We start from the raw sequence: 12,500 nt of genomic DNA on the forward strand, positions 1-12,500 counted from the left end.
CACACACACACATATATATGTGTATATATACATATATGTGTGTGTGCGTGTGTGTATGTGTATATGTAAGTGTGTATGTGTGTTTGTGTATGTATGTACGTGCGTATACATGTGTATACGAGCGTGTGTGTATAAACAAAAGAACACCCAAAGAACCCAAATAGAAAAAGACTACCAAAACCCAACCCAACCAACACCCCTCCCCCCAACCCCCCCCCAACCCCCAACCCCCCCCCCTTCTTATATACATATAACCCCCACCTCCATCCCTCCCCTCAACCCCCTGTGTGATAAATAAATAAATAATAAAGAAGAAGGCCAGCCGAAACCCGACGACCAGCGCCGAGGAGGCCGCCGCCGAGAGGAAGAGAGAGCAGCATCCCTGATGAGCGTGGGATGACTCTGTTGCATCACGAGGAATGTACACCGCTGAGCTGCCTCTCGGCCACGCAACGCACACGCTCACTCATGTACATAGGCTGCGCACACACATACTCGTATACGCACATATATATTAACGCACATATGTATACTTCCACATACATGTACGCATACATACATTCATGTAAAACCACATATAGACATCCCCATACATACATGCAAATCCACATAGAGACATACATACATAAAAATACATAAAAAACACCCACATACATACAAATCCACATATATACTGTATAAACATGCAAATACACATCCATCCACCCATATATACATATAAACACACATAAAGACATCCCCATACATACACATATTGATACCAAGATGCATACATACAGACATCCAACACATACAAACACACATATAGACATCCACATAAAATATAATAATACGCCCATACATACACACGAAGAAGCACATATACACACACAGACACAAACAAACTTACAAAGACCCGCCACACAAACGTACACACACACATACGCCTAAATACCCCATTAACCCTTTAAAAAAAACAATCCAGAGCACTTAATAAAACAAAAAACAAAAAAACAAAAACAACACGACAAAAAAATGGAAACCCCCCCAAACTTTAATCAACACAAGAGACAAAAAAACAACAGCAACAAAAAACAAAAACATAATCCCGTCTTCCATATTTAGGCCCAGGTACCAACTACCCTCTTCATTCTCCCCCTCCCCCTCCACCTCCCCTGCCCATGCCTATGCCTCCCTCCTCGCCGTGTACCCAGTGCATCGAGAGAGGGCATTTGGTAGAGAGAGAGAGAGAGAGAGAGAGAGAGAGAGAGAGAGAGAGAGAGAGAGAGAGAGAGAGAGAGAGAGAGAGAGAGAGAGAGAGAGAGAGAGAGAGAGAGGAGAGAGAGAGAGGGGGAGAGAGAGAGAGAGGGGGAGAGAGAGAGAGAGAGAGAGAGAGAGAGAGAGAGAGAGAGAGAGAGAGAGAGAGAGAGAGAGAGAGAGAGAGAGAGAGAGAGAGAGCAAGCGAAGACGACGAGAGGAGAAGAGGGGAAGAGGGAGAGGAGAGAAGAGAGAAATGAGGAGTGAAGAAAGAAAGAGATGAAAGGGTGAATATAGGATCAAATAAAAGCAAAGAGAAAAGGGAAGAGAAGAGAGGAGGAGGAGAGAAGGGAGATAAAAGAAGAGAGAGGAGAGGAGATAAAAGAAGGGAATATGAGGGGTGAGGACGGGGGGTGGGATGGGGGTGGGAGGAAGGGGGGACACATCTCCATGTTCAGAAACTGCGTAGTGTGCGTGTGTGCGTGGGCTTGGTGTACATGTGTGTGCGCGCATTCCTGTGTGTGCGGATGGGTGTGTGCGTTTAAATTCATAAGCGGGATACTTCTTTACTTCTCTCTTCTCTTTTTTCCATCTATTTGCTTATGTCATTATCGTTTTTTCTTTTAATGGGCGATTCCTTCGCACCATTTCTCAAAATATTCTCAAGTATCGATAAATAAGAGATCAATGGTTAATAATGATATAAAGAGAAAAGACTAAGGAATGAGTGATAAATGAAGAAATAGGGCCTATCCCCAAAGAAAAAAGATGATGTATTTTCGGAGAAGAAAGCGAAGAGTAGAAGGAGGAAGAAAAAGATGAAGACGAAGGAAAAAATGAAAAAATAGGAAAACAAGAAAAGGAGGAATAGAAAAAGGCGAAAAGGAAAAACACCAAAAACCAGAAAGGAAGGAAGATGACGGCGCAAAAAAGGAATAAAGAGAAGGAGGAGGAATAGAAAGAGAAGCGAAAAGGAAAAACAGCAAAAAACGGAAGGAAGGAAGATGACGGCGCAAAAAAAGAGAATAAAGAGAAGGAAGAGGAATAGAACGAGAAGCGAAAAGGAAAAACACCAAAAAGGAATGAAGAGAAGGAGGAGGAACAGAAAGAGAAGCGAAAAGGAAAAACACCAAAAACAGAAAGGAAGGAAGATGGCGGCACAGAAAAAGGAATGAGGAGAAGGAGGAGGAACAGAAAGAGAAGCGAAAAGGAAAAACACCAAAAACAGAAAGGAAGGAAGATGACGGCACAGAAAAAGGAATGAAGAGAAGGAGGAGGAATAGAAAATAAGCGAAAAGGAAAAACACCAAAAACAGAAAGGAAGGAAGATGACGGCACAGAAAAAGGAATGAAGAGAAGGAGGAGGAACAGAAAAAAATAAGCGAAAAGACAAAACAGCAAAAAGGAAGCAAGGAAGATGACGGCGCAAAAAAGAGGAAGAAGGAATAAAATTAGCCGTAAAAATATCCTCTCAAACGTACCTCAAAGACGTGTTTCAAGAAGTCCATTTCTTTTTCTTCTTCTTCTTCTTCTTCTTCTTCTTCTTCTTCTTCTTCTTCTTCTTCTTCTTCTTCACGTACGACACCTTTCATCATTTCCAAATCAATTTTTCTCCCTTATCGCCTCATCACACCTGTTCACTCCCTCCCCTTTCTCCTTCTTCTTCACTCCCCCCCCTCTCTCTCCCCTTTCTTCCCACCTCCCTCTTCCCCCCTCCTCCTCCCTCTTCCCTTCCCCTCTCCTCTCCCTCGCCCCCTCTCCCCTCTTTCCTCCCTTTCCCCCCTTCCCCCTATTTTTTTCCCACCTTCCCTTTCCTAATTCTCCCCTTTCTAGAAGGGGGATGATATATATTCGAAATCGGTCAAATATATATCTTGTTTTGTGAAGATATCCATTCTCATTCATACCTTTCTACATTTGTCAACACGAATACGGTTCACAAAATACGATGAGCCTATTGATAAATACATAAATAAAAAAATAAAAAATAAATAAATAAATAATAACAATAATAATAATAAATAAAATAAACAAATAAAAAAATAAAAAATAAATAAATGAATAAAAATAAACACACTGAAACTATAACTAATACGAGAATAAATAATAATGAAAAATAATAAAAATATACAAAAAATAAAGAACAAACGCAATAAAACTTTAACGAATACGAAAATAAAATAATAATATTTATAATAATAATAATAATAATAATAATAATAATAATAATAATAATAATAATAATAATAGTAATAATAATAATAATAATAATGAAAATAAAAGAATAAAGAATAAACGCAATAAAACTTTAACGAATACGAGAATAGTGTCACATCCAGCCAAACTTTATGTCATGTTAAAGTGGCAAATTGAAACCCTGTCTTTTTGATATTTTCCTTTCTTTTCATTCAAAAAAAACGTTATCGATCGTTACGGTGTCTAGGCCCTCACTGAGGATCAATCAGGCAATTCTCAATTATTCTCTTTTGATTCTTTATTCTCTTTTATTCATCTTTCGTTTTAAGGTGAATTATTTAACTCGAAAGGAACGAAAGTGTCGAGTTATAGCAAGACGAACGAAGAGGAACAGAAATAGAAGGAGGAGAAGGAGGAGGAGGAGGAGGAAGAGAAGGGGGAGGATGGGGAGGAGGAGGAGGAGAAGGGAGGAGGAAGAGGAGAGATGGTGAGTAACGAAACATGGTAAAAAGGAGGAAGAGAAAAAGAAATGAACGGAGAACAAAAAAAAAGAAAAAAAACAATAACAGGAGAAAAATATACAAAGAAAAAGAAGAAGAGAAAGAAGAAGGGGGAAGAGGAAGAAAAGAAGAAGGGGGGAAGAGGAAGAAAAGAAGAAGGGGGGAAGAGGAAGAAAAGAAGAAGGAGGAGGGAGATGACGAGGGAGGAAGGAGGAAGGAGGGCCAGAAGGGACGGCTTGACGTATTCAATGTGCCTTCCAAGGGAACGGGCTGGCGAATTGCCAGACTGCAGGGATGTGAGGGGAGGGGAGAGGGAGGTGGAGGGAGAAGGAGAGGGAAAGAGGGGAGGAGGGAGGAGAGAGGGAAGAGGGAAGAGGAGAGGGAGAGGGGGAGAGGAAGGGAAGGGGGAAGAAGGAGGGAGATGGGGGGAAGAGGTGAGGGGAGAGGGGGAAGAGGGAGGGAGAGGGGGGGAAGAGGGAGGGAGAGGAGGACGAGGGAGAGAGGGAGGGAGAAAAGAGGGAGGGGAGTGGGGAGAGAGGGGGAGAAGAGAGAGAGAAAGGGATGGGGGAGGAGGGGGAAGAGGGAACAGGAAGAAGAGGAGAGAGGAGAGGAAGAAAAAAGGAAAGAGAGATACACGGACAAAGAGAGAGAGAGAGAGAGAGAGAGAGAGAGAGAGAGAGAGAGAGAGAGAGAGAGAGAGAGAGAGAGAGAGAGAGAGAGAGAGAGAGAGAGAGAGAGAGAGAGAGAGAGAGAGAGAGAGAGAGAGAGGGGAGGAGGCGAAGGTTACAAGGTACGAATTCATGCATGCGTCCTCAGCCCATCCTCCTCAGCCTCTCCTACTTCCCCCCTAAGCTCCCTCTCCGATGCCACCCACTTCTGACTCCGAGTAAGCAAACACGGAATGTACATAAAAGTACATATATATATATATATATATATATATATATATATATATATATATATATATATATATATATATATATATATATATATATATATATATATATATATATACATATACATATATATATACATACATATATATATTATATATATATATATATATATATATATATAATATATAATATATATATATATATATATATATATACATACATATATATATATAGATATATATATATATATACATATATATATATATATATATATATATATATATATATATATATATATATATATATATATATATATATATATATATAAACTATACACATATATATATAAATCCATAATATATATATATATAATTATAAAAGACATATATATAAATATATATTATATATATATATATATATATATATATATATATATATATATATATATATATATATATATATATATATATATATATAGTATATATATATATATATATATATATATATATACATATATATATATATACATATATATATATATATATATATATATATATATATATATATATATATATATATATATATATATATATATATATATATATATATATATATAGAGAGAAACCAGGAGACAGAGACAGAGAGAGAGAGAGAGTAAGGTTACCTGAGAACGAAATCTCACTTCCTCTTTTTTTACGATAAATTTTCCAAATAAAAAAATCAGACAACAATTTACAAATTCAATATCAATAAAAATAAAAATACTGTCACAAAAAAAAACATTATCATCACAAAACACACATTTATACTGACACCCTCTGACAAACAAACACTGCCAAATAACCCATATGAATGAAAAAAAGAATGCTGTAAAAAGAATCACAAAGACGATGCAATAATAAACACAACACATGCATCTGAATAACTCACCAGACTAAACACAACAACAACAACACGGAAGAAAATAAAACGCAAAAATAAAATAAATAAAACGCAACAAAACAGCATACTCACTCACCTTTCCTCATCTTCCGGATACATCACATACAACAAAATATAAACATATAACAAAAACATTCGTAAAAAAAAGTAAAGATACACTACATACAACGAAATATAAACATAGAACAAAAAAAATAACATTCGTAAAAAAACGTAAAGATACACTACATACAACAAAATATAAACACAGAACAAAAAACAATAACATTCGTAAAAAAAAACGTAAAGATACACTACATACAACAAAATATAAACATAGAACAAAAACAATAACATTCGTAAAAAAAACGTAAAGATACACTACATACAACGAAATATAAACACAGAACAAAAACAATAACATTCGTAAAAAAACGTAAAGATACACTACATACAACGAAATATAAACACACAACAAAAAAAATAACATTCGTAAAAAAATTAACGCAAATCAATATACTGCATGCAAAGGCAGAAAAGCAACATGGAACGCAATAAAGCAAAGGAAAGCAAGCAAAAAAAAGCAAGATTTAAACCCCGAGATTTCGCAAGGACAGGGCGAAACTCAAGACGGGGGGGGGGGAGAAGAAGAAATTTCTGTTAAAATAGCAAATAAATAAATAAATAATAAATCATAAATAAACAAAATAATAATAAAAAAAAGGGGGAGCTAAAAATTAAAGATAAAAGTACAATACAAATACAATATCTACATAAATAAATAAATAATAAATAAACAAAATAATAAAAAGAAAAAAAGAAAAAAAGAGGGATAAAATTAAAGAAGCATAAATAAGAAATGTTAAATAATTCATGAACTTTATCTATATGATTAATAACAACAACATACGAAATACCAAACAACAACTACAATTAAAACTAAAAACAATACACAAAACTACATCCACATTACAAAACACAATTTAAAGCAAGCAATAAAAAAACAACTAAATACAAACTACAGAAAACAAAACTATAAATAAACACAGACAAACAAAGTATTACATAAACAAATACAAACAAATTACTCGGGCACGAACGACATACAAATATTAAGAAGAAGGATAGAGATGGGGGAGATGAGGGAGAAGGAGAAGAGGAGAAGGAGGAGGAATGAAGTAGAGAAACAGGAAATGAGGGAGAAGGAGAAGAGGAGAAGGAGGAGGAGGAATGAAATGTAGGAGCTGGAGAAGAGGAGGAGGAGGAGGAGGAGGGATGAAGCGGAGAAGCAGGAGATGAGGGAGAAGGAGAAGAGGAAGAGGAGGAAGAGGAATGAAGTGGAGAAGCAGGTGATGAGGGAGGAGAAAAGGAAGAGGAGGAGGAGGAATGAAATGAAAAAAAGTAGGAGATGAAGGAGAAGAGGAAGAGGAGGAGGAGGAATGAAATGGAAATGTAGGAGATGACGGAGAAGGAGAAGAGGAAGAGGAGGAGGAGGAATGAAGTGGAGAAACAGGATATGAAGAAGAAAATATTAAAATGGGGTTAAGGAGAACAAGAAAAAAAGAAAAGTAAGGCAAGATAATATGGGGAAGGAGAAGAGAGGAGAAGGAAGATTAAGGGAGAGGAGGAGGAAAAGAAGAGAGAAAGGGAGGAAGAGGAAGAGAGGAAAGAAAGGAAAAGGGAAGGAACAGAGAGAAGAAAGCGAAGAGGGAGTAAGAGAATAAAAGAAAAAAAAAGATGGAGAAAGAGAAAAAAAAGAAAGAAAATGGGAGCAAAAGAAGAAAGAAAAAAACAGGGAAGAGAAGAATGAAAGCAAATGAGAAAAAAGGAGAAAAAAACGAAAAAAGCAAAAACAAAATATTAAGATTAAAGTAAGAGTTTAGGACAAGGAGGCGGAGGATGGGAAGGGAAAGGGGGACTTGGGGGGACAATTTCCTACAGACACTTTACTTGCCTTAGTGATGTTACTTCCACGAATTACGGGCTCACTCTCGCTCTGGGGACCGAAAGAAGACAAATGAACCAAACAAAAGAAAGGAAAAACCGAAGCAGGAAAAGAGAGAAAATAGGATAAACCGCGAGTCAAAAAGAGGGACGAATTAATAAAGAAATGTTAGCCACTGTAAACCGAGGCAGAAGAAGAAGAAGAAGAAAAAGAAGAACAAGAAGGAGAAGAAGAAATAAAAGTAGAATAATAATAGTAATAATAAAGATTTAAAAAATAATAATAATAATAACAAGCAGTAATAACGGTGGTGGTAACAGAAGAAGGAGAAGAAGAAATAAAAGTAGAATAATAATAGTAAAAATAATGATAAAAATTAATAATGATAATAATAATGATAATAATAACAAGTAGTAATAACGGTGGTGGTAACAGAAATAGAAGAAGAATAGGAAGACAAAAATAACCAAACCAAAGAAAGAAGCGAAGAGGAAACACAGCAACAGGCAGATGAATCGAATAACAACTGGAACATAACGATGAACACCATCTTAACAAAAGAACAAAAATAAAAAAAAAGTGACACGGTCCACTGACCTCGTCTGACCTAAGATTTTGACCTTGCCTAAAACATTTCAGTTTCTTGTGACGTTATAGGCCTAGGCAAGCTACTATATACCACAATTAGAATAAATTCAATGTCTTTTTATTTAAATCAACCAAAAAATACATTTAAGGAACATTCAACATCAAAAACATTAAATAAACAATTATCTCCCTTCCACAAAAAATTCTTATCACCACAACTTTCTCTTACAAATAATAATAATAAAAAGGTAATAGTAATAATAACAATAATAATAATAATAATAATAATAATAATAATAATAATAATAATAATAATAATAATGATGATGATAACAATAAAAATAACAAAAACAATAATAACAATAACAATAATAATAAAAAAATAATAATAACAATAATAATAATAGTAATAATAATAAAAAATAATAATAACAACAATAATAACAGTAATAATAATCATAAAAAATAATAACCATAATAATAATAATAACAACAATAATAGTAGTAATAACAACAATAGCAATAATAATAACAATAATAACAATCGTTTCCAAAAAAAAAAAAAAAATAACATTCACCCCCTCAATTCACACCCGCTCTCCGTCATCTGAACCACCAACAAGAAACGCCCCTCCAAATAAATAAATAAATAAATAAATAAATAAATAAATAAATGAATAAATAAATATATAATGATAATGATAATTCGCAGGATAAATAAATAAATAAATAAATAATAATCATTCGCAAAATAAACAAATACATAAATAAATAACAATAGTAATTCGCAAAATACACAAACAAATAAATAAATAAATGACAATAATTTGCAAAATAAACAAATAAATAAATAAATAAATAACAATAATTCGCAACTTACAGGGAAACGGCAAAACGACGCTCCAACTACCGATAAGAGATAACGTTCTGTCACATTCCCCCCCCCCCCCCCCATGCTTCGTTCGACACGCTTCGACAAAATAATAATAATAATAATAAAGAATAAAAAAAATAATAATAATAAATAAAAAATAATAAATAAATAAAATAAATAAAAAACTAATAAATGAAAAATTAATTAATAATAATAATAATAATAATAATAATAAAAGTAACCATACCAGAGAATGAAGCGAAGAGGGGAAAAACGGCAACAGACAGATAAATCGATTAGCAACTGGAACATAACGACATGACGCCCAATCCCTTTCACAACAAAGATAACCAATCTCGTCGATCCAATCAAAGAGGTTATCATAACAGGTCGGCGATTGGGCTGATTGGTCGATTGGGTGACGTCACTGATAAAGGCAAAGGCCGTGAGAGAAAGGCAGACGGAGAGAAGGGGGAAGAAAGGAGGTATAAAGGAGAAAAGGAGAAGGAGGGGAGGAGAAAAAGGTAGAGGAGGTGGAAAAAGGGGAGGAGGAAAAAGGTAGAGGAAGAGGTAGATGATGAGGACGAAGAGGAGGAGGAGGAAGAAGGGAGGGGAGGAGGAAAGGTAGAGGAAGTGTAGAGGAGGAGGAGGAGCAGGAAAGGAGGAAGAGGAATAGAAGAGGAGAGGGGATGGGGGGAGGAGGAGGAAGAAAAGAGATGGTAAGAGAAAAGAAGAGACAAGTAGACGGATATGGGAAAGATAGAAAAAAGAAACACACGTGAGAAGAGATAAGATAGACGAACAGAAGGGGAAAAAAAGAAAAAAAGAAAAATGAAAAGAAAAAAAATCACGATCTAAAAATCTCCCTTCCAACCCAAACAGAACCTCTCAACCCCAAAACCAACCCCTCCCCCCCCTCCACCCTCCCTCCTCCCCCAACCCACCCCACCCCCAACCCACGCTGACACAGTTCCCCGCCCGCGAGTGTGTGTGTTTTCCCATTCATTAGGCGCCCCCCTTGTCCTTGTCGGCGAGTGCGGCGCCCTTCATCTCCATGGACAAACACTGCCCTCCCGCCCTCCCTCCCTCCCTTACTTCTTCACCCTCCTCATTTTTGCCTGATTCACTTCTCCTCCCTCACTCCTTCCCTCCTTTCTCATTCCCTCCCGTCTCTCTCCCACCCTTCCTCACTCCTTCCCTCGCTCCCTCACTCCTTCCCTCCTATCTCACTCCCTCCCTCCCTCCCTTCCTTTCCTCCCTCCCCCTCCCCTTCCTCCCGTCCATTCCTTACTTCATCCCTCCCTTCCTCCCCCCCTCCCTTCCACCCTCTCTTCCTTTCCTTCCTCACCCTCCTACCCTCTGTGCAAACTGTTCGACATTGTTGCAAGAAAAGGAATGTGGGGCATTGCGGTGGGGCGCTGGCTTAGGTAAACAGAGGGAAGAAGGTGGGGAGGAGGAGGGGGAGGAGGAGGAGGAGGAAGAGGAGGAGGAGGAGGAGGAAGAGGAGGAGGAGGAGGAGGAAGAGGAGGAGGAAGGGGAGGAGGAGGAGGAGGAGGAGAACGAGGAGGAGGAGGAGGAGGAGAAAGAGGAGGAGAAAGAGGAGAAGGAGGAGGAGGAGAGAGGGAGGGAGGAGGAGGGGGAGGAGGAGGGGAGGGAGGGGAGGAGGAGGAAAAGGAGAAGGAGAAGAAGGTGGGGGGAGGGAGGAGGAGGAGGGAGGAAGTGGAGGAGGAGGGGGGAGGGAGGAGGAGGAGGAGGAGGAGGAGGAGGAGGAGGAGGAGGAGGAGGAGGAGGAGGAGGAGGAGGAGGAGGATAAGAACAGGAGGAGGAGAAGAAGATGAGAGAAGAAAAGAAAAGTGGAGCAGTAAGAGCAAGAAAAAAAAAGATACGCACTAAGATAGCAATAGGAAGAACAGGAAAAAGGGGAGACCAGAAGCAAGAGGAAGGAGAAAAAACAAACATCTTAAAAAGGGCTACCACCCCTCCTCCCTAACCCCTCCCCCCTACCCTCTACCCACCCCCGACACGGAATGCAATGCAGTCAGTGCTACATCTGTGCAACATTACACTTTACGTCGCTGGACTTCTCTGTCACGTGACGTACCCTCCTCCCTATCTCCCTATCTCCCTCCCTCTCTCTCTCTCTCTCTCTCTCTCTCTCTCTCTCTCTCTCTCTCTCTCTCTCTCTCTCTCTCTCTCTCTCTCCCTCCCCCTCTCTCTCATTTCTTATAAACCAATAATAGCAATCGCTATGATAATAATAACCAACAGAACAATACTGAAAGTGACAATAATTACGACAACTGTAAATACAACATCAACAATACCAGTTACACAAACACAGATTCCAACAACATTCCGCCGAATCTCGAAACAAACAAACAAAAACACGGACGACAAAAAAAAGGGAAACTGACGCCGAACAAAAACACACGATAAAGGTAACGGGTAACAGGTTACTAGAGAGTGAAAACCACCGGGGAGGGGGGGGGTGGAACTCCAGGGGCGTGGGAGCGTGTGGGTTAGGGTGGGGGGAGGGGGAGGAGGAGGGAGAGATGGAAGGGAGAGGAAGAAGAGGAAGACAAAGGAAGGAAGGATGGAAGGAAGAGGAAGAGAAGAGAAGAAGGGAAAGGGGAAGGCAAAGGAAGAGGAAGGAAGAGAAAAGTGAGGAGTGTGGGGAATGGAAGAAAGGAGAAGGGACGAAAGGAAAAGGAAGGGAGGGGAGGGAAGAAAGAGGAGAGGGAGTGAGGGAAATAAATAGAAGATAGCGGAAGGAGAAAAAGATAGAGGAAGAGGAAGGAGACGAAGAGAATGAAAAGGGGGAAAGGAAAAGAACAGACGAAAGAAAGAGGAGGAAAAGAGCAGAAAGAGGAGGGGAGTAAGAGAAAAAGAGACAAAAAAAATCAACAGAAAGAGAAAGAAAGACAAAAAAAATATCATCAGACAAGACACAGAGAGCAGCACCGAAAGAGGCTGAATGATTAAAGTATGCCAGGATGCACCCCCCCCTCCCATCCCCACCCCCACCCCCCGCTCCCTCCATGAAATCCTTGACATGACACTGACCAGACGTCATAATACCCCGTGATCCCCCCCCGCCCCGCCTCCCTGGCCTATCCTCCCCTCGCTACGTTACTTTTCCAGATACCTTTCTACCACTTCTTCTTCTTCTTCTTATTCTTCTTCTTTTCTTTTCTTTCTTATCCTTTTTCATTTTCTCTCTTTTTCTTCTATTTCTTCTCCTTTTTCTTTTTTTTCTCTTTTTTCTTCTTCTTCCTTCTTTTCATTTTCTTATTGTTCTTCTTTTCTTTCCTTCTCCTCCTCTTCTTCTTCCTTTCTACTCTTTG

At 38.3% G+C, this 12,500-nt stretch overlaps 1 protein-coding gene across 2 annotated transcripts in view; it reads right to left on the reverse strand.

Moving 5' to 3' along the window:
• Positions 1–12,500, reverse strand: part of LOC113813039 (cell division control protein 42 homolog) — a 330,837-nt gene that overhangs the window by 164,708 nt on the left and 153,629 nt on the right. Inside the window, exon 3 of one of the 2 annotated variants that reach the window (XM_070114838.1) lies at positions 7,704–7,745. The exons of the other annotated variant lie outside the window; for it this stretch is intronic. Coding sequence (XP_069970939.1) covers positions 7,704–7,745 — 42 coding nt within the window. The remainder of the gene's footprint in view (positions 1–7,703; positions 7,746–12,500) is intronic. 2 annotated transcript variants of the gene reach the window in all.

Source organism: Penaeus vannamei, chromosome 36, assembly GCF_042767895.1.
Source record: "Penaeus vannamei isolate JL-2024 chromosome 36, ASM4276789v1, whole genome shotgun sequence".
NCBI classification, from domain to species: Eukaryota; Metazoa; Arthropoda; class Malacostraca; order Decapoda; family Penaeidae; genus Penaeus; species Penaeus vannamei.